At 51.5% G+C, this 20761-nt stretch overlaps 2 protein-coding genes across 4 annotated transcripts; both read left to right on the top strand.

The window, feature by feature from the left end:
• The first annotated feature begins 1956 nt into the window (after window positions 1–1956).
• Window positions 1957–12575, top strand: RAPSN (receptor associated protein of the synapse). 2 transcript variants are annotated; one of them, XM_055313903.1, is made up of 8 exons: window positions 1957–2317; window positions 2771–3109; window positions 8719–8877; window positions 9398–9496; window positions 9574–9696; window positions 10235–10288; window positions 11773–11972; window positions 12422–12575. In XM_055313903.1, exons 1-8 carry the CDS (start codon window positions 2126–2128, stop codon window positions 12492–12494), a joined length of 1239 nt encoding a protein of 412 aa, XP_055169878.1. In that variant the 5' UTR covers window positions 1957–2125; the 3' UTR covers window positions 12495–12575. The 2 variants fall into 2 exon arrangements, with proteins under 2 accessions (XP_055169878.1, XP_055169879.1); XM_055313904.1 differs by having other exon boundaries at window positions 9640–9696.
• A 1643-nt stretch (window positions 12576–14218) lies between these two features.
• On the top strand, window positions 14219–20396 carry PSMC3 (proteasome 26S subunit, ATPase 3). 2 transcript variants are annotated; one of them, XM_055314916.1, is made up of 12 exons: window positions 14227–14383; window positions 14629–14712; window positions 15270–15395; window positions 15784–15888; window positions 16001–16063; window positions 16328–16465; window positions 16916–17059; window positions 17177–17325; window positions 18638–18734; window positions 18926–19071; window positions 19948–20029; window positions 20210–20396. In XM_055314916.1, exons 1-12 carry the CDS (start codon window positions 14357–14359, stop codon window positions 20318–20320), a joined length of 1272 nt encoding a protein of 423 aa, XP_055170891.1. In that variant the 5' UTR covers window positions 14227–14356; the 3' UTR covers window positions 20321–20396. The 2 variants fall into 2 exon arrangements, with proteins under 2 accessions (XP_055170892.1, XP_055170891.1); XM_055314917.1 differs by lacking the exon at window positions 15784–15888 and having other exon boundaries at window positions 14219–14383.
• Window positions 20397–20761: the final 365 nt, after the last annotated feature.

Genomic DNA, 20761 nt, shown 5'->3' on the forward strand with positions numbered 1-20761 from the left:
AAGATACAGATGTAGTGAAATGATGGGACACCTGCATCCCAATGTTTATAGCACCAATGTCCACCGTGGCCAAACTATGGAAAGAGCTCAGATGTCCATCAACAAATGAATGGATAAAGAAGATGTGGTGTATACATACAATGGAATATTACTCAGTCATCAAAATATGAAATCAAGTCAATCAGAGAAAGACAATCATCATATGATCTCGCTCATGTGGAATTTAAGAAATAAAACAGAGGGCAGCCCCGGTGGCTTAGCGGTTTAGCGCCATCTTCAGTCCAGGGCGTGATCTTGGAGACCCAGGATCAAGTCCCACATCAGGCTCCCTGCATGGAGCCTGCTTCTCCCTCTGCCTGTGTCTCTGCATCTCTCTCTGTGTGTGTCTCTCATGAATAAATAAATAAAATCTTTAAAAAAAAAGAAATAAAACAGAATCATAGGGGAAGAGAGGAAAAACTGAAACAAGACAAATCAGAGAAGGAGACAAACTGTAAGACACTCTTAATCATAGGAAACAAACAGGTTTGTTGGAGGGGAGGAAGGTGGGGGGACAGAGTAACTGGGTGATGGACATTAGGAGGGCATGTGATGGAATGAGCACTGGGTGTTATATAGTGATGACTGATAAGTCACTGATCTCTACCTCTGCAACCAATTAACACATTATATGTTAACTAATTGAATTTATTTATTTTTTAAAGATTTATCTATTTATTTGTGATAGACAGAGAGACAGAGAGAGAGAGAGAGAGAGAGAGAGGCAGAGAACACAGGAGGAGGGAGAAGCAGGCTCCATGTCGGGATCCCAATGCGGGACTCGATCCCGGGACTCCAGGATCGCGCCCTGGGCCCAAGGCAGGCGCCAAACCGCTGAGCCACCCAGGGATCCCCTAACTGAATTTAAATTTAAAAAAATTTTTTAATTAAAAATAAAAGAAGGGGGCTGCTGTCACAGAGTGGAAGGAGAAAAACTGAGGGAGATAGAGCTGGTGGGGTTGGCAGGGCCCTATTACCTAAGGCCTTTCAACACTAGAAGCCCCCATATTTCAAGAGTCTGCTCCCTGCATAAGACACTTCTCCACAGTGTCTGGCATTAAAAGTCACTGTTAGGCACCCTTTCAAGCTGAGACAGAGATGGGAATCAGGATGCTTCTTAACCCTTCAGGGATCAACTCCTGTCCCTGGTGGGTGGTGTGCCATGGAGCAGTTGGACACAGCTTGGGGTGACCTCCTGCTGTTCTATGTCCTCTCCAACTAGTTCATTCATTCTAATCCACTGAGGTGGGTACCAGCACTCTCTTGCCCACAGTCACATGGCCCACACAGCTAGTAAGTGGCAGAGTCAGTCTGGCTCCAGGGTGCATGCTGTCCCCACTATCCTGTGCTGTCTCATAGCACCCCTCTGGGTCAGGCTTTATTAGCCTGTGCTCTTCATTTCAGATGAAGAAGCTGAGGAACAGAGAGGTGAATGACCTGGCTTGGGTCATACTGTGAGTGTGGATGAGATGTTGGGTGTGGTGTGGGTGTGCATATGGAGGATTGATCCTGGTGCCCAGTGCCCAGCGAATCCCAGAAACAAAGCCTGGGGAGGAGTAGGTCTGGGGGGAAGGTTTGATGGGTGGGGGTATGCAGGGCTCAGGGCTGGCCACCCGCCTCACTTCATCCCTGCTTCCTCCAGGCCCTCAGCCTGTCCCTGGAGGCGGCTCCTCGGCCAGGCCACGGGGAGGGCCTGCAGGGCCAGGGAGGCAGGGGCCAGTGTCAGAGGCCCCGAGGAGACACCCAAGGCTGGGGGGGAGCAGGGAGCAGGGTGCCTGCATCCCGGGGAAGCCACCTCCCAGCCTGGGTGGGGGGGTGCGGCAGAGGCCCGCGTGACACTGTGGCTGACATTCCTCAGCGGCCACGTGGCCCCAACTGGCAGGGACAGCTGCGGACTGGGGCCGGACAAGCCTTGTTCCCAGGGTGGCGCCCGCTCTCCATTAGGCCCCTTCTGGGCCCCTGCCTGGCGCCGCTGTCCTCCCTGGGGCTCCGTGGGCGGCTGGCACTGCGGTCCGCGCCATGAACGCCTAGAAGCCCGGAGCGCCCGGGGTCTCTCCCTCCTCGTGCGGTGCAGGGCTCTGCGAGGATGGGGCAGGACCAGACGAAGCAGCAGATCGAGAAGGGGCTCCAGCTGTACCAGTCCAACCAGACCGAGAAGGCGCTGCACGTGTGGATGAAGGTGCTGGAGAAGAGCGCCGACCTCGTGGGGCGCTTCCGCGTGCTGGGCTGCCTGGTGACGGCGCACTCGGAGATGGGCCGCTACAAGGAGATGCTGAAGGTGGGCCCGGGCTGCCCACCCTCCTGGCTCCTCATGCTCCCCTGCGTCCCCCTGGCTAGCAGCCCAGCCCCGCAAGGGGCTCCCAGACCCGTCGAAGGTCCTTGGGCCTTGAACTTCTGTGTGACACGGAGACGGAGCTTCTGGGCTTCAGGGCTCGGCAATGGCCAGGCCCCGTCTGGGAAGCTAGCTTCCAGCCTTCCTGTTTGGGCTCCAGGTTTGAGGCTGCGGGTAGGTGGGTGGGTGGGTGGCCCACGAAGGCCGGGGGCGAAAGCTGAAGGGTTGTGTGTTTGGCTCCAGGGCTGATGCTCCTGGCCTGTGGCTGGGGAACAGAGAGCTCATCTGAGGCCTTGGCTGGAAGCTCTGGGTCCGAGGCCTTGGCTGCGAGGCGGGGAGGAGGCCCGGGTCTGAGGCCTGGAGCCCAGGCTGACCGCTCCTGCCCTTGCCCCCGGGCAGTTCGCTGTGGTGCAGATCGACACGGCTCGGGAGCTGGAGGATGCCGACTTCCTTCTGGAGAGCTACCTGAACCTGGCACGCAGCAACGAGAAGCTGTGTGAGTTCCACAAGACCATCTCCTACTGCAAGACTTGCGTCGGCCTGCCCGGCACCAGGGCGGGCGCCCAGCTCGGAGGCCAGGTCAGCCTGAGCATGGGCAATGCCTTCCTGGGCCTCAGCCTCTTCCAAAAGGCACTGGAGAGCTTCGAGAAGGCCCTGCGCTACGCCCACAACAATGACGACGCCATGCTCGAGTGCCGCGTCTGCTGCAGCCTGGGCAGCTTCTATGCCCAGGTCAAGGTGGGCCTCGGGCCCAGGGGTGGACGGGGGAGGGCTCGGGTCCCCTGACACCCTCCTGTGAGCCACACTCCCCATTCAGGACCGTACTCAGTCCTCCCACATAGGAGAGTCTGAGAGGGAAGACTCACCCAGGAAGGTGCAGACTTACCGGGAAGGGCAGAGCCAGCATTCAGACCTTGGTCTGTCTGCCTTCTGGGGGAACAGGAGGCTCCTTGTGAGGACTGGCCATGAACCTGTACTGCCATGTGTTTGCTGTGTGGTCTGGTCTTGGACATGGCACCTCTCATCTCGGAGCCTTGGTAGGCACATCTACACAATGAGGGAGAACAGGGCCCACTGTCCAGCACAGTTGTTAAGGATTCATTCATCAAGTATTTATTGACTGTTTACTCTATGCCCTGCTGCTCTGCTGGCTTGGGATGCAAGCAGTGAAAACAACAGCAAAGCCCCTGGCCATGTAAAGCTTGAATTCTAGAAAAAGTCAAATATAATCAGTAACTCAATCACACAGCGCTCTAGAAAGTGCTTAGGAGAAAGTGGGAAAGGGGGTGGGAAGTGCCGAGGATGGGGTGTTACAACTTCAAATAGAATGACTGGAAGGCCTCGGAGAGGTGTTATCAGTCTGATGGTTGGAAGCAGATGAGAGGATGAGCCATGCAGAAAACTGGTAAAAGCCTGAAACAGAGACAACAGCAAAAGTAAAACTCTGCCCTGGGTGGGGGGAGTGGGGCATAGCTGGCCTATTCTAGGGACGACGGAGGCCAGCATGGCTGTTGCAGGTGTGGGACAAGGAGGTGGGAGGTGGTGAGAACCAAGGTGGGGAGGGGAGAAGGCAGATGGGGAATGGACAGAGGAGCCAGAGACCACAGGCTTGTTTCTGGTCCAGTGTTTGTTTGGCCAGGACCCTAGGCATCCAGGCTGCCCTCGGCCCACAGGGGATGTTGATGCCTGGCACACAGTAGATGCTTAATAAATCTGGGGGTAGATAGGTGTGCAAATGCTGATGAATCAAAGGTGAGGTGCAAGCAAATGAGAGTCATCCAGGATGCCACCGAGGATTTTGTTTTTAGCAACCAGACGTAGGAAGAACCCACTCAGTGAGATTCAAAAAATGGGAGAGGGATGGAGTGTTTTAAGATCTTTTTTTTTTTTTAAAGATTTCATTTATTTATTCATGAGAGACACAGAGAGAGAGGCAGAGACACAGTCAAAGGGAGAAGCAGGCTCCATGCAGGGACCCCAGAGCGGGACATGATCCTGGGACTCCAGGATCACGCCCTGAGCCGAAGGCAGACGCTTAACTGCTGAGTCACCCAGGCATCCCCAAATCTTTTTTATTATGAAGACAATTAACCATACAGGAAAAAAGAATAATATAATGAATCTCCTTATCCCCACCATTTAGATTGAACAATTATTAATATTACCCATATATGACAACGTATTTTAACTGAAGTGTTGTGACATGAAATTATAGATACACATCATGATACTTTACCCCAAAGTAGTTCAGTATGCATCTCTGAAAGAAAAAAAAAAAGATATTTTCTTATATAAGGATACTTTCTTATGTAATCACAGTTATCTCTTAAATATCTCTGCTTATCCTGAAAACACGCCTCTACCCTCTGCTTCTAGAAATTGGAACACCAACAAGAGGCACACGTGCAGTGGGCATTATGTCTCTTGTCTCTTTCAGTAGGAGATTTCTCTCCTCCCCTTTATTTTCCATGATTTATCCAACAAGGGGATGGATTGCCCTAGAACGTACTTCATCTCATTGTCCCCTTGCTTCTGCAAGGAGTCATGTGACTGGGGTTTTGTGGGGTTTTTTCCTCCCCTCTGCTTCCCTGTGACCAGGGAAGACTCAGGTCACACTGTTTTGGTAAGAAGACTGTGTCAGCGCTACTGGGAGCTTCATGTTGCATCACATCCCATATGGGGACAATGACCTGATCCCTTGGTTTTAGGGTTTGTGTTTGTCCTTTTGTGACCAGGAGGTGAACTTGGAGGGAGGTGACTTCTGGCTTCCTGTGAATGTTCAGTTCTGTGGCCACAGTTTCCACTGGGCAGATTTAGTGTCCAGTGATGTTTCTTGCCTGCATCAGTTCTATTTCAACTGAAGGGAATGGCGATTTCCAAGTCCTACCATTCTTCTACAGTTGTTGGCTGGATTTTTCTGTAAGGAAGAACTGTCCTCCATCAAATGGGCTAGTTAGCTCCTCTGAAATGCAGTTCCTGCGTAAAAGGCATAAATATTTCTTCCTTTCCTTTTTTTTTTTTTTAAGATTTTACTTATTTATTTGAGAAAGAGCATGAGGATGAGTGAGGGAGGGGGCAGAGGGAGAAGCAGGCTCTCCCCTAAGCAGGAAGCCCGATGTGGGGCTTGATCCTAGGACCCTGGGATCACAATCTGAGCCGAAGGTAGATGCTTAACTGGCTGAGGCATCCAGGCATCCCTCGCTTCCTTTAATTATCACTTTGATGATGAGGAGTTGAAGTTATACCCGCCTTCAATGATCATACTTACTTGTTTTACTTTCTTCTTTTTGAGTATCGTTATGAAATCCTGGATTTTTAAAATATTCAGTATTCTTCAGTTTTGTTTTTTTGTTTTAATATTTTATTTATTTATTCATGAGAGACACAGAGGGAAAGGCAGAGACATAGGCAGAAGCAGGCTCCTTGAGGGGAGCCTGATGCGGGACTCGATCCCAGGACCCTGGGGATCACAACCTGAGCCAAAAGCAGACAATCGCTGAGCCACCCCAGTGCTCCTAGTATTCTTCAGTTAATTGTAATGTTGTTTTTCTGATGCTCAAATTATCTTGACCTTAGCTAATGGTATTCCTTCGATATAACTCCTGTGTCCTTTTGACGAGACTTTATTTAAACATTGAAAGTGTTCTTATTTTCTGGAACAATAAACTATCCCAGGCTCATTTTGTATAGTCCCCACCCCGGACCTGAAATCAGCCATTTTTCTGGGCTTTTCTGGTGGGAAGTTGTATTAAAGACCAAATGTGGGTTCTCAAGGTGCTCATTGCTACTGGGTTGTCATGGCTTCTAGATCTTTTTAGTTGCCAAGACAACTGAAGTTTATGCTGATATTTGCAATTCAAATCTAATGTTTCAGGATTTTCCTTAATTTATTTTAATCTTGATTCTCTTTTCTCCTAGACTGAAAATGTTGGCTTTTAGCAACATAATTACATATTTATATCCTAAAAAATACACAAAATACTTTTTTCTGTGTGGTCATATTAATATAATGCAACATAATACATGATGTAATAATATCTTATAGCATTATATATTAATACTATATTGTGTTATAATAACTATAATTAAACTTATAATTAATTATATTAATATGATGATATACAGTTAGGGCTATTTATTTCCATTTTCTGTCTTTAGGGTTTTTTTTAAGATTTTTTTTTTTAATTTGAGAGAGATCAAGCAGTGGGGAGGGGCAGATGGAGAGAGAGAGAGTATAAAAGAGAGAGAGAAGCAGACTACCCACTAAGCAGGGAGCCAAAGTGGGGCTCGATCCCAGGAGACAGGGATCATGACCTAAGCCAAAGGCAGAGGCTTAACCAGCTGAGGCACTCAGGCACCTCTATCTTTGGGTTTTTTTTAAAAATTAAATTAAAATATTTTGAATATTTAGAACATTTACATGGCTTCAAATTAAAAACATACATTGGGGGACGCCTGGGTGGCTCAGCGGTTGGGCGCCTGCTTTCGGCTCAGGTTGTGATTCTGGGATCCAGGATCGAGTCCCACATCGGGCTCCCTGCATGGAGCCTGCTTCTCCCTCTGCCTGTGTCTCTGCCTCTATGTGTGTGTGTGTGTGTGTGTGTGTGTGTGTGTGTGTGTCTCATGAATAAATAAATAAATCTTAAAAAAAAACATACATTGGCAAAGGGCACTGGGCTAGCTTAGTTGGTGGAACGTGTGACTCTTGGTCTCGGGGTCATGAGGTCCAGCCCCATGTAGGACATAAAGATTACTTAAGTAAATAATTTTTTTTAACTATGTAACAAAATTTGTGAAGAACAGATTTTTTAGTATATGTGCTGCCGAAGTGAGCACGAAGAACAGATTTTTATTGGCGTTATTGGGAGTTCTCTTTTGGTCATATTAACTTGGAGATGCCTATTATTTTTTTTAAATTTTTATTTATTTATGATAGTCACACAGAGAGAGAGAGAGGGAGGCAGAGACACAGGCAGAGGGAGAAGCAGGCTCCATGCACTGGGAGCCCGACGTGGGACTCGATCCCGGGTCTCCAGGATCGCACCCTGGGCCAAAGGCAGGCGCCAAACCGCTGCGCCACCCAGGGATCCCCAGAGATGCCTATTAGATATTAAGTAGAAGATCAAATAGATTTTCTAAGAGAAAGAATGGAGCAATGGGGCTTAGCTGAAGGAGACATGAGGTCCGAAGAAGATTGTTTGGTTTTGATTTTTTTATAAAAAGATTTTATATATTTATTTATTTGACAGAGAGAGAGAGCAAGCACAAGCAGGTGGAATGGCAGGCAGAGGGAGAGGGAGAAGCAGACTTCCTGAGATTTCTTTTTTTATTTTTTAATTTTTAATTTTTATTTTTTTAAAGATTTTATTTATTTATTTATAGACACACAGAGAGAGAGGCAGAGACACAGGCAGAGGGAGAAGCAGGCTCCATGCAGGGAGCCCGATGTGGGACTGGATCCCGGGTCTCCAGGATCACACCCCAGGCTGCAGGCGGCGCCAAACCGCTGCACCACCAGGGCTGCCCTCTTTTTTTATTTTTTAATGAGGTAAGAAATGCCAGAAAATGTTTGTAGGATCATGGGAATGATTGAGCCCAAGGAGATGGGGGATGTGTCCAGAGCCCCCATGGAGGGGCTCACACCTGTTGGAGCAGGGAGTCCTCCATGGTGGCAGGAGGGAGGCAGAGTGATCCATCTCGTGGATTTGGTGGAGAACAGAGTCCTTTTCTACTTTCTTCTGTTTTCCCTGTGGAGTGATGAAGCAAGGTCATCAGCTGAGATCCAGCAGGTAGAAAGAGTATTTGGAGGTGTGAGGAGAACGAAGGGGTGAAGGAATGATTTCATTGCCCCAGTGAGTCTGTTCTGATGTTCTTTGGGGCTGACAATCAGTCACTGAGGCTTTGGGAAGCACCTGCTGCTGGGTACTGGGGGGCAGACACTACTGGGGGTGCTGGTACCCCCTTCTGTGTGTCTCTGAAGATAAAAGGGGCCCAACTGTGAGTAAGTGAGAAGCCAACTGTATTTTCTTGCCTTCTCATTCATTCCTTCATTCAACAAATATTCATTGTGCATCTACAAAGTGCTAAGAACTGCGCTAGGCTCTTGGGCTACATCAGCAAACCGGATGAAAATTCCTATGTCTGTGGAGCCCACACCTTTTCAGTGGCTGTTCCCTCTGCCTGGATCCCTTTTCCTTGGATATATGAATGAATGAGTGAACACCGGCAGGGCCTATGGGTACCCACTATGCGTTGAGGGAGACGCCAGGCCCTGGAGCCCCTGACTTGGGCATCCTGCCATTCACAGTGCCCCTTCTTGTCCCACCTCCTCCCTGTGTTCCCCACAGGACTACGAGAAAGCCCTGTTCTTCCCCTGCAAGGCCGCAGAGCTCGTTAGCGACTATGGCAAAGGCTGGAGCCTCAAGTACCGGGCCATGAGCCAGTACCACATGGCTGTGGCGTACCGCCTGCTGGGCCACCTGGGCAGCGCCATGGAATGTTGTGAGGTGGGGCAGGAGGGAAGGCGGGCAGGTAGAGGGTGGTGGTATGGGCTAAGGGGTCCTCCTTCCACATCAGGCCACTTAGGGTCCCAAGATTTGCCCGTAGCCCCCTTCTCCATGAGCCCCCGAAGGATGTGTTTGTTCTGCCCACCCCTCTGCTCCTTTCCAGTCCATTCTCAGGGGAGAGGGCTTCCTTCTGCCTCCCCCCACACACATCCTCTGTGGGTTGCTTTAAATAGGAAGAGAGCCAGTCTCTGGAGTTCCACTGACTTGGGCTCAAATCCTAGCATTGCCATTTACGAGCCAGGTGACCTTGATCAAGTCACTTCTGCTCTCTGAACCTGTGTCCACTTCTCTGGGCGTTGTGAGACCTCACTGGTTTTGTGTGCAGGGCTTCGATGCCATGCTAGGTGTATTGGATAGGGTGATTCCTGGGATGCTCTGTCAGAGGGGCCCACTGGAATGACACCCTGGTGGGTGGGTGGGGGCAGATGGGCAGGCTGGAGCAACCAGCTTCCCTTCACAGGAATCTATGAAGATTGCACTGCAGCACGGGGACCGGCCACTCCAGGCACTCTGCCTGCTGTGCTTTGCTGACATCCACCGGAGCCGTGGGGACCTGGAGGTGAGGCCACTGGGGTACAGAGGGAGGGGTTGCAGGCCTGACCCAGTCTGATTGCACCCTCCCACCTGGCTGTGCAGACAGCCTTCCCCAGGTACGACTCTGCCATGAGCATCATGACTGAGATTGGAAACCGCCTGGGACAGGTGCAGGTGCTGCTGGGAGTGGCCAAATGCTGGATAGCCAGGAAAGCACTGGACAAGGTGAGGTCGGGCCCTTTCCTATACCTCCCACCCCTGCTCTCCCCACTGCTCCTATTTGCAGCCAGTAGGTCAGCCAGAAGTCTGTGGGGCTGGCTGGTCCTGGGCAGGACTCTTCCAGACATTTTGTCTAACATCAGCTTCACCTGAATCCCATAAGGTGAGTACATTCCAAGTTATTTTCCAGACTCAGAAAAGGCTCACGATGTGCCCAGACCCACAACTACTAAAGAGCCAGAGCTGGGTTTGAACTCAGGATGCGTTAACTGCTTTCCTGATTTCACAATACCCAATGAGACAGGAATAGTCTTCCCATTCTGTATCTGAGTAAACTGAAGCAGCAGGTAACTTGCCCACACTGTGGCTCTGTGACTGGGCTCCAGCCTCCTTTTGCTACCTTCTCAGGCAGGGCAGCTGCCCAGCCATGCTGCCCTCCTCAAGCTCGCCCCTCCCTGCCCCTTCCCTTCCCCTTCCCTTCCTGTGAGCCAAGGCCTCTGCCAGAGAACTCTGCCCATAGCCCTGGCCTATGCTTGCCTTCTAGGCTCTGGATGTCATCGAGAAAGCCCAGGACCTGGCGGAGGAAGTGGGGAACAAGGTCAGACCTGATTCTGTCTTCTGGGTCTGGAGTCAAGAGGCCAAGGTGGGATCCTGGGTGTGTGGGAAGGGCTACCCTGAGCCTGCACATGCCCTGAGCTCTTCTAGATCTCCAGGGGCTGCCACCACCCATTCCCAGACCCTGGCTGTTTCTCTTCCACCCACAAAGCACTTTGGAGGGCAGGGCAAGAAATTCGTAGCTCAGAGGACATCAGAATTCCTCAGAGCTTCTTGATAGTCATTAGAACTCCTAACAGTGGGTCCAGTCACTAAGAGCTGGGTACACTCAGGTGCTTCTAGGTATTGGTCCCAGTCCTCACTGTCTCCCTGCGAGGTGAGCGCAAGCCCCATTTTTAGAGTTAAGGCAAGTGAGGCTCAGTGGGTTGCTCCAGGTCTCACACTTTGTACCTGGTCTGTCTTAACTCTAAAGCCCGCATTCCTCCCATAGTGTATGTGGCCTCTCAATTTTAGGTTTAGTATCCAAACCTTTAAATTTTGAAAATAAGCTCAGTGTTACTTGAGGTCTTCTAGAAAATATAAATTTCTCAGGATCCAGTGCACAGCACAACTAAAATGCCAAATTTTAAAAAAGATTTTTTTTAATAAATTAATTTTTTTATTGGTGTTCAATTTACCAACATACAGAATAACACCCAGTGCTCATCCCGTCAAGTGTCCCCCTCAGTGCCCGTCACCCATTCACCCCCACCCCCCGCCCTCCTCCTCTTCCACCACCCCTAGTTCATTTCCCAGAGTTAGGAGTCTTTATGTTCTGTCTCCCTTTCTGATATTTCCCACACATTTCTTCTCCCTTCCCTTATATTCCCTTTCACTATTATTAAAAAAGATTTTTATTTATTTACTTGAAAGAGAGAGAGTGAGAAAGAGCACAAGCCAGGAGGAGGGGCAGAGGGAGAGGGAGAAGTAGGCTCCTCACTGAGGAGAGCCCAATGCAGGGCTTGATCCCAGGACCCGGAGATCATGACCTAAGCCGAAGGCAGATGCCCAACAGACTGAGCCACCCAGGTGCCCCTAAAATGCCAAATATCTTTGTTTTTGGATAGATTATAGCTGCTCAGTTTTACCCAAGTATATCAGGTTGGTCACAGATGCCAATGAGCTGTTTGTTATGTGTATTCAATTAACAAAAACAGAAGAGCAAATTCATTCTTATGGAATCAGTGCAGCAGATCTGGTCAATAAAATTCTTCAAAAACATGGGGTTCCTAGGTAGTTCTAGGGGTGAAGACTGCTTACCTCACCCATCCTTTCATTCTGCATGAGGGGAAACCAAGGCCCAGAGGGCAGGACGTTTCTCCTAGGCCCATCAGCCAGCCAAGAGCACCGCCAGGACCAGACCCTGTGTGTACTGACGGCTCAGTGGTCCTTCGGGGGCCACTTCTCGGGCTAGGCAAGGAGGGAGGCTCACTGGGACTGACTTGGTCTTGTCCCCTATGCCTGCTCTCTGCTCCCCGCTGGCCCCAGCTAAGCCAGCTCAAGCTGCACTGCCTGAGCGAGAGCATCTACCGCAGCAAGGGGCTGCAGCGGGAGCTGCGTGCCCATGTCGTGCGCTTCCATGAGTGTGTGGAGGAGACTGAGCTCTACTGCGGGCTGTGTGGCGAGTCCATAGGTGAGAGGAACAGCCGGCTTCAGGCCCTGCCCTGCTCGCACATCTTCCACCTCAGGTGAGGGCTCCTGGCTTGTGGGCAGGGGGTGGCCAGGGTCTCTGTGGGGTAGGCTAGGGCCTAACCACAGTAGTAACGTTGAGCGTAGCGCTCCCTTCATTCTAAGAGCTTCCCCTGTAATAAATAACTCCTTGAATCCTCCCAGCAGCCCTGTGAGGTGGCCATCATTATTCTTCCAAAGAGAATTCAGAGAGGCCCCTCAAAGGCCATGGGATTCAGACACCCAGGGCCAGACCTGCCTCAGGGCTGGGACAGGTACCATTCTCCATGCTGACCTCCTGACCTCCTAGAAGCCCCAGAACAGAGTACCAGGGGCAAGCAGGACCACCAGGCCCTACCTTCTCCCTTGACGCCTTCCCAGATCCTGTAGAGGGGAGGGGTAGGGAGAGAGCCCAGGCCCAGGATGAAAGCATGGGTTCAGTAAATAAACCTTTTCTTTGCCTTCAAAGGTGCCTGCAGAACAACGGGACGCGGAGCTGCCCCAACTGCCGCCGCTCATCCATGAAGCCTGGCTTTGTGTGAGTCCCATCAGCACTCCTGGGCTCCTGCTTCCCTTCCCCCTGCCCCTTCATCATGCCCGGGGCACCTGACTAGCCATACCTTGGATCCTGTTTACTCTTGGGGTAGCCGCCAGGACCTCCTCCAAACTCAGCCAGGGCCCAGGGCCTGCCCACTGTTGCTCCTCCAGGCTCAGCTGACCTCCCTGCCTCTTTGTACTTTGCTCCTTATAGAAAAATAAACTGTTTGTACCTGACCCCAGCAATTCTGACTCTTTTTTGCGGGTGTGCTGTGGCCAGCACAGGACAGCTTCTTCCTCAATTGGTCTTCTTGACTCTTGTCAGGGAACTCTGACAAGTGTGAATTTGGGATCAGCAGCTCTTGTGCTGACAACTGACTCACTGAACAACCCTGGACAAAGTCACTTTTATGATCGTCCATGCCCTTATCTAACATGGAGAATGACAGAGGAGTGTTTGACTGGCTCAGTCAGTGGAGCGTGCAACTCTTGATCTTGGTGTCTTGAGTTTGAGCCCCACATTGGGCATAGAGATTACTTAAAAATAAATAAATAGGGATGCCTGGGTGGCTCAGCAGTTGAGCGTCTGCCTTTGACTCAGGGTGTGATCCGGGTCTCGAGATTGAGTCCTGCATTGGGCTCTCTGCGGGGAGCCTGCTTCTCCCTCTGTGTCTCTCTGCCTGTGTCTCATGAATAAATAAATAAAATCTTTACAAATACTAAATAAATAAATAAATAAATAAATAAATAAATAAATAAATAAATATGAAAAAAATTGCGAATGATGATCCAATCTGTCCACTGGGCAGGGCTGTTGAGAGGAGGTTAGAAATGCTGTTACTCGCAGAGCTGGTTTGCCAACCTGAGCAGCTGCAAATGCTGTTACTTAAAGAAATCTCTGCCTTCAACTGCTTCAAGAAAACCACGAGGCAGGTTCTTACCAAGTTTGCAGATTATTTGTGAAGGCTCGGCTTAAAAGAAATGCTTGGTGGCTGATATGAAGTTCATTTTAGGGGTGCCCTGGGTCTCACCTCACAGTGATATGCAGAGGATCCTCCGGAGCAAGGGACGCAGATACAACAAAAATGGGTCTCATGATCCAGAGATCTGCCCTACTTCCTGAGATGACAAGAAACGAGTACAGATGTTGGTCATAATGTTTTTTAATTGGAGAGGCTGTTGTCAATGGAGCTCATCCCACGTGGGCAGTTCTGTGGCGCTGCTCAAAAGTTAGCAGCAGCAGCAGCGATTTCTCTTTAAAATTGGTTAATGATTCTGTCTGGTAGACCTGGGCATGCCCTTTTTCTGGCCCTCTGCACATGCCTGGCGTCTGTTGCCTATGGTTTGGGAGGCAGAGCCATCTCGAGAATCCTCTAATTCCTAGCTGCGCCAGATCCTGTGGTCGAGTCCCCGCTTCCAAAGCGCCCTTTCAATCACCGGCCAGCTTAAGACTACATTTCCCAAAGGCTCTCGAGGCTCCCATCGCTTCTCCCGCCCCTTCCGGTTTCACACCCAGGCTCCGCCCATCGCGCGCAGCGACCAATAGCGCATCCACCTGTCGCTCCGGCTTAAACAGGACGAGGGCGGTAACGCTTCAGGAGCTGTGGAGGAGCCGGGGGCGGGTCCAGTGTCCCGGGCTTTGTCATTTGAATAGGAGGAGCAGATTCGTCACGGCAGTGGCGGCCGGAACTAATTCGGTTAAGTGAGGAATTGGAGAGAGAGGTCCGCCACTACTCAGGAGCAGGCCTTCAGAAAGATAGTATTAATCTCCGGGCCGAAGCTTCTGTCCGTTTCGATCTTCAGTCTTCTCCTTCAGGACGTGAATCTGCTGCCAAAACTCGAGGATCCAGTGACTCGGCAGGAGAAGATGGCGACCGTGTGGGATGAGGCTGAGGTGCGCTCTGGGGGAATTGGGCATCCCGGAGCCGGGGCCAGTGGGAAGACGCCCTTGGTGGGAGGCCTCGAAGAGGTTGGGGGGTCGAGGTCTGGCCTGGTCTCGGGGTCGGGGCCGCTTGGGATGTGGGCAAGGGGCTCGACTCCTTCAATTCGGTTTTATGGTCGGGGAAGCTGAGGCTGTTAGTGGGGTTCGGAGGAGGCGGAATCCTTTCCTGAGTTAAAAACTTTTTTTTTTTTTAACAGCAAGATGGAATCGGGGAGGAGGTGCTCAAGATGTCCACAGAAGAGATTATCCAGCGCACACGGCTGCTGGACAGTGAGATCAAGGTGGGCTCACAGCCCCGGTGGCCGGCAGCGAAGCCCCCACAGGGCCGGCCCTGGAGATCCCAGCGGCTTTTACGTTCTTCTCACGGCCTTTCCAGGAAGACATAGGGCCCGCGGATTATTTAAAAAAAAAAAAAAAAAAAAAAAAAAAAAGGAAAGAGAAAAGAAAAGAAAAAACTAAGCCTTACCTCTGAGAGACCGAGTGGTGGGAAGGCAGGTCTGAGAGGATTCATCAGGCTCCCTTTTCCAGCGAGGTCTTTAAATAATTTCCCTTGAGAATCTTTCTTTTAGGGAGCCCGCATTTTACAGATGAGGAAACAGGTTTTTTACTGTGCTGAAGTACTGAGCCCTTAATGAGAAGCAGGAGCTAAAACCTGTATTTGCTTGATTCAGAGCCCTGCTCTTTTCCCTCCGCTGCAACTGCTTCAGGAGGTTTCCAGACGGAGTCAGCGGATGCAGGAAGGTTCCCCTGGTCCCTCTGGGCCTCACCAGTTACAGGGCCCTCCCTAGGATAAGGTGAGCCAAGGCTGAACATTTGCTTCCACTTGCCCTCATCCCAGATCATGAAGAGTGAAGTGTTGCGAGTTACCCATGAACTCCAGGCCATGAAAGACAAGATCAAAGAGAACAGTGAGAAAATCAAAGTGAACAAGACCCTGCCATATCTTGTCTCCAACGTCATCGAGGTGTGTGTGTATGTGGAGGGGAAGAGAAAGGGTCAGCCGGGCTTGGAGGCAGCCTACAGTAGGGCCATTGGAGAAAGAGTGGGTGAAAGTTTTGAGGCCCAAATTGCATTTAGAGCTCCGCCTTGCGGGGCCCCCTCCCTAGTATGCATTTCCAGGGCACTATACACACACGTAGATACCCTGAAGAGGCCTAAGAAGCCACACATTTCCTCCTTACTTGGAGGTAGAGAGCTCTCTGCGGAGAAGCAACACCTAAATGGATCTTATCAATGCCCTGGGCCTGGGATAGTCTGAGGAGTGAGGTGGATTGTCTTGGCCTGGGAAGCACTGGACTCTGGGGAGTGGAGGGGGCTGAGCAGGACCTCTTGACCTGAGCTTCCCCCCCCAGCTTTTAGATGTTGATCCCAATGACCAAGAAGAGGATGGTGCCAATATTGACCTGGATTCTCAGAGGAAGGGTAAATGTGCAGTGATCAAAACCTCTACACGACAGGTGAGGATAGCTCTAGGATAGAACTGAGGAGGGTGAGGGATGGATGTGGGACAGGACCAGGGAGTTTTATTGAGGACAGTAACTGAGATGGAACCTGGAATTTTTCCTACAGACATACTTCTTGCCTGTGATTGGCTTGGTGGACGCTGAAAAGCTAAAGCCAGGAGATTTGGTGGTGAGTGGTGTCCCTGAGCCCAGGGACGGCTTTTCCAATGAGGTTTCTCCCATGGACTAGCTGAGCCTCTGCTCCAGGCCCAGGTCACTGTTGGCCCTGCATCTTGGCAGAGCATCCCGGAGAGTCTGAGCTTGTCTGCTTGCTCTTTGGTTCTCGTCTTTCCTAGTCCTGTATTTTCCTTTCACTATATAGACACCTGCCACCCAGCCAGTTAGTTAGGTCTTGAGCTGGGACAAATCTGAAGGCTTCGTGCTCTGTCCCCAGGGTGTGAACAAAGACTCCTATCTGATCCTGGAGACCCTGCCCACAGAGTATGACTCACGGGTGAAGGCCATGGAGGTGGATGAGAGGCCCACAGAACAATATAGTGACATCGGGGGCCTGGATAAGCAGATTCAGGAGGTGAGAGAAGCACTGGCCAGTAGCAGCCTTGCCGGCCATTTGTGTTTTTTTTTGCTTCATTGACCAGAGCACTTACTGCCAATGTGCCTCTTAGCATAGCATCCTAGGGACGTAAGGAGGCTGCTGTGTAACAGTTTAGGAGGCTGAAGTCCAGAGAGCTTAAATGACTTGTTGAGGGTCACAGAAGGTTAGGGCCAGAGTGGTGACTGGAACTCAGGTTCCTGGTTCTTCCCCTGGTACCTTTCTACTATATCCTGCTGTCCCTGGAGCAGCCATAACCAGCCTTGGTGGGAGTGAGCATCCTGGGTCCTTTTGATGCAGGGGAAGGAGAGTCAGTGTATCTGAATTGGAGTAGGAGGGTTATGGGTTATTAGGGTTGAGGTCATTAAGTGTTGGGCTGTAGGAGCCCTTGGGGCGTCACTCTCCTCACCCAGGACTTCTTCCTGGCAGCTGGTGGAAGCTATTGTCTTGCCAATGAACCACAAGGAGAAGTTCGAGAACTTGGGGATCCAGCCTCCAAAAGGGGTGTTGATGTATGGCCCCCCAGGTACAGGGAAGACGCTGCTGGCCCGGGCTTGTGCTGCACAAACCAAGGTGAGTGCTTTGGGAGAAAATGAGGAAGAAAGAAGCAGAAGCTAAAGCTCTACCAAATGGGCTGAGAGGGACTTCCCTTGGTGTCTTTGGCCTCTCATTGCCATGCCCCCCCAACAGGCTACCTTCCTGAAGCTGGCTGGCCCCCAGCTGGTGCAGATGTTCATTGGGGATGGTGCCAAGCTGGTCCGGGATGCCTTTGCCCTGGCCAAGGAGAAAGCGCCATCCATTATCTTCATTGATGAGCTGGATGCCATTGGCACTAAGCGGTAAGGGGGTGCTGAGTGCCACCAAGGAGATTGTTCTAAATTCTGTTTCCCACCCTGTCCCCTGCTTCCCCTGGAATGGTGACAGCTCTACTCTTCTGGTTTTACTTCCTGAATTCTGTTCTGACTAGCTCCCCTGCTTCTTTTCCCCTGACTATCCATTCTCCTCATGGTTGCCAGCATGTTCCTTTCATACATGCTCGCTTCACTCCCATGCACCCACACTCCCTCAGACAGACATCCTACTCAGAATTTTTCATGGGCTCCCCATTGCTCTTTGGGATAAATGCTGGGCTGAGCATGGCTTGCATGGTCCCCTCTGGCTGTCCCTGATCCGCTCTACTGCATCCCGGACCTCCCCCGGCCCCCATGTCTTCACAGCATCCCTTTGGTTGGTTGGTTGGTTGGTTGGTTGGTTGGTTCATTCATTCATTCATTCATTCATTCATTCATTCATTCATTCATTCATTTTAAAGATTTTATTCCTGAAAGACACAGAGGAGAGAGAGGCAGAGACATAGGCAGAGGAAGAAGCAGGCTCTATGCAGGGAGCCTGATGGGGGACTCGATCTGAGGTCTACCAGGATCACACCCCAGGCCACAGGCGGCATTAAACTGCTGCGCCACTGGGGCTGCCCCTATTTATTTTTTTAAAGATATTTGAGAGAGTGTGTGTGCCTGGGGTGGGGACAGAGGAAGAAGGAGAATCTCCAACAGACTCCCTGCTGAGTGTGGAGCCTGACTCGGGCTCAGTCTCATGACCCCGGGATCATAACTTGAGCTGAAACCAAGAGTCAGACTCTAAACTGACTGAGCCACCCAGGGCCCAAATATCCTTTCGGTTTATAGACCCGCTCCATAATCCAAGTCCATCCAGCCCTGGTGGGAGAGATTTTGTACCTGTTCTTTTTCTGGAATGTACTTTTCCCATTCTTTATTGGTTGGTTGCTAGCCTGTTTGTTCTCAGCCTAAGGGATACTTCCTCAGGGATGCCTGCCTGGGCTCCCCCTTACGCTCCAAGTCTGGATCCCCTATTTCTAAGCTTTAGGGCAGGCAGTGGCAGGGGCACATTCATTGGGGGATAGCCCAGGCAGTGGCTGGTTTTGCTCACTGGTGTATCCTCAGCCTGGCTGATCCCAGGAGCCTCTCCAGTCTCTGACACCTGTTCTGTGCCAGTCCTGGGCTGGGGGCCCCACACTGAGTGAGACTTTTTCCTTCCCCGGACAGTTGGATTAGGCTTCCAGGGGGTGGAGGAGGGGAAGGCTCTTCCCAAGCTGTGGCCTCACCAGTGTCTCGGGCCTCCTGTGTGTCCCAGCTTTGACAGTGAGAAGGCCGGAGATCGGGAGGTGCAGAGGACAATGTTGGAGCTTCTGAACCAGCTGGATGGGTTCCAACCCAACACTCAAGTAAAGGTGAGTATTGTCATCACAGATAAAGGAAATGGGGCCAGGGACCTCCTCAGTCACCCAGCTTAGTGCAGCTAGAATTAGGGTTAAGGTTGTCTTGCTGTTTGATCTGGACCCTGGGCTGCCTCCGTCTGCCTGCTGTCTCTCTGGGAGCCCCGGCTTCCTCAGTTCACATTGCTGCCTCTGCCCTTGCTCAGGTCATTGCAGCCACCAACAGGGTGGACATCCTCGACCCTGCACTGCTCCGCTCAGGCCGTCTGGACCGGAAGATTGAATTCCCAATGCCCAACGAGGAGGCCCGGGCCAGAATCATGCAGATCCACTCCCGCAAGATGAATGTCAGGTGAGCGAGGACATGAGCAAGGCGCTGAGCCCCAAAGAGCCATCTTTGTTGTCTTGGTCCTGAGTGTCCCCAGGTCTCTGCCACCCCATCTCCCTTCCCTGATCACGTGTTTTACATGCCAGCCTCCATTTCTCCCCAGAAGCCTGAGATAGAACCTTACTGGGGTCTGGGCCCTGGTTCTGGGTGCTTTACTCCTTAGAATCACCCTGCCCTTCCTCCCTCATGGTCCGAAGTTGCACAGGCGGAGGTCCTCAGTTTCCTTGACTCCCCGTCTTGGCAGATGAGCACAGCCCAGCATGGCCCTGAAGAATCAGCTAGGGGCCACTGGGCTCTGAAGAATCAGCTAGGGGCCAAATGGACTTGGGTTCAGATCTGTGTGACCTCTAGTAGGTGGTATTTCCCATCTAAGCCTGAATTTTCTTGTCTGGTGCTTGGAGATAATGTCATGCACCATGTGGGGCCATGGCATTGTCCATGTGGGGCCATGGCACTGTCAAGTGAAGTGCTTGGTGTGGGAGATCAGGGCAGCGCTGTGCTGATGCAAGGCCTACACTACTCAAAAAAGGGGAAGACTGCCATCCTCTTGCCCCCTCACCCCAGGCTGAATCAGTCCCTGGGATCTTTGGTGCAGATTTCTAGAAGGTTAGAGCTCAAGAGACACAGAAATAATCTGGTCTCTGCTTTGACCTCCCTGCCCTTTGTCCTCTGTCTCGTACTGAGAAGAGAACAAGGCACAGCAGGGAAGGGATTGCCATTGTCATGGGGCGAGGGGACCTTGCTGCTTGATGGGGGGTGTGGGAGGACATCTCCCTCTCTTCCCTCTAGCCATCAATAACTGAGTCCTGGGTCTCTGTCTCTACTCCTTCTCCCATCCAGTCCTGATGTGAACTATGAGGAGCTGGCCCGCTGTACGGATGACTTCAATGGGGCCCAGTGCAAGGCCGTGTGTGTGGAGGCGGTGAGTGGGAGCACGTGGAGAGGGGATTGCTTCATGCTTTCTTGCCCCCCTTCCCTGAACAGGATGGGGCTTGTGACTGCAGGAGACTGCTGGGTGAGGGAGGCTCAGAAGGCTGAGGCACTTGAGAGCTGGGTCACGGGTGCAGGAAGGCACCCTAGAGCCTGTCTGTCCTGGGTGCAGGGCATGATCGCGCTGCGCAGGGGTGCCACGGAGCTCACGCATGAAGACTACATGGAAGGCATCCTGGAGGTGCAGGCCAAGAAGAAAGCCAACCTGCAGTACTACGCCTAGGAGGTTGCTTGCCACACCTGCTCCCTGGTCTGGTGCTGGTTAAAATTCAAAATAAAAGATGGTTTCAGGTCCCTGCCACCTGTCTGTTGCACGTTCCCTGGGGCCTGGGTGGAAGAGCTTACCCGTCCTCCCCAGATGCTACTGCCTGGAAACCCTAGACTGCCATGGGCCTCAAAGCAGTTGTCAGGTGAGGCCCCAGGGAAGGATGGGTATGGATTACAGCTGCTGCCTGGGGTCTTCCGGCCTCCCCCCACCATGTCCGTGTCCTTTCCGACCCCTTTCTCACTCCCCAACCCACCTGTTGGCTTCAGAGCTTGGGGCCCTACAGCTCCAGGACCAAGGGCCGGAATAGAAGCCAGTCTCTCACCTCTCACATTTTGGTGCCCTTGTCCTTGCTTCCCTGGAAAGCCAGGCTCTAGGTCTTTGCTCCTTGGACAACCT

The sequence above is a fragment of the Nyctereutes procyonoides genome, unplaced genomic scaffold (genome assembly GCF_905146905.1).
Source record: "Nyctereutes procyonoides isolate TBG_1078 unplaced genomic scaffold, NYPRO_anot_genome, whole genome shotgun sequence".
Lineage (NCBI taxonomy): Eukaryota > Metazoa > Chordata > Mammalia > Carnivora > Canidae > Nyctereutes > Nyctereutes procyonoides.

Excerpts from the sequence above, each read along its gene's own strand:
- RAPSN (XM_055313903.1), top strand. The coding sequence starts at position 2,126 with ATGGGGCAGGACCAGACGAAGCAGCAGATCGAGAAGGGGCTCCAGCTG. Across the intron at positions 9,697-10,234 it reads CCAGGAAAGCACTGGACAAG|GCTCTGGATGTCATCGAGAA; the intron begins GTGAGGTCGGGC and ends CTTGCCTTCTAG. Across the intron at positions 11,973-12,421 it reads TCGCACATCTTCCACCTCAG|GTGCCTGCAGAACAACGGGA; the intron begins GTGAGGGCTCCT and ends TTGCCTTCAAAG.
- PSMC3 (XM_055314916.1), top strand. The coding sequence starts at position 14,357 with ATGGCGACCGTGTGGGATGAGGCTGAG. Across the intron at positions 15,889-16,000 it reads TCAAAACCTCTACACGACAG|ACATACTTCTTGCCTGTGAT; the intron begins GTGAGGATAGCT and ends TTTTTCCTACAG. Across the intron at positions 17,060-17,176 it reads CTTGTGCTGCACAAACCAAG|GCTACCTTCCTGAAGCTGGC; the intron begins GTGAGTGCTTTG and ends CCCCCCCAACAG.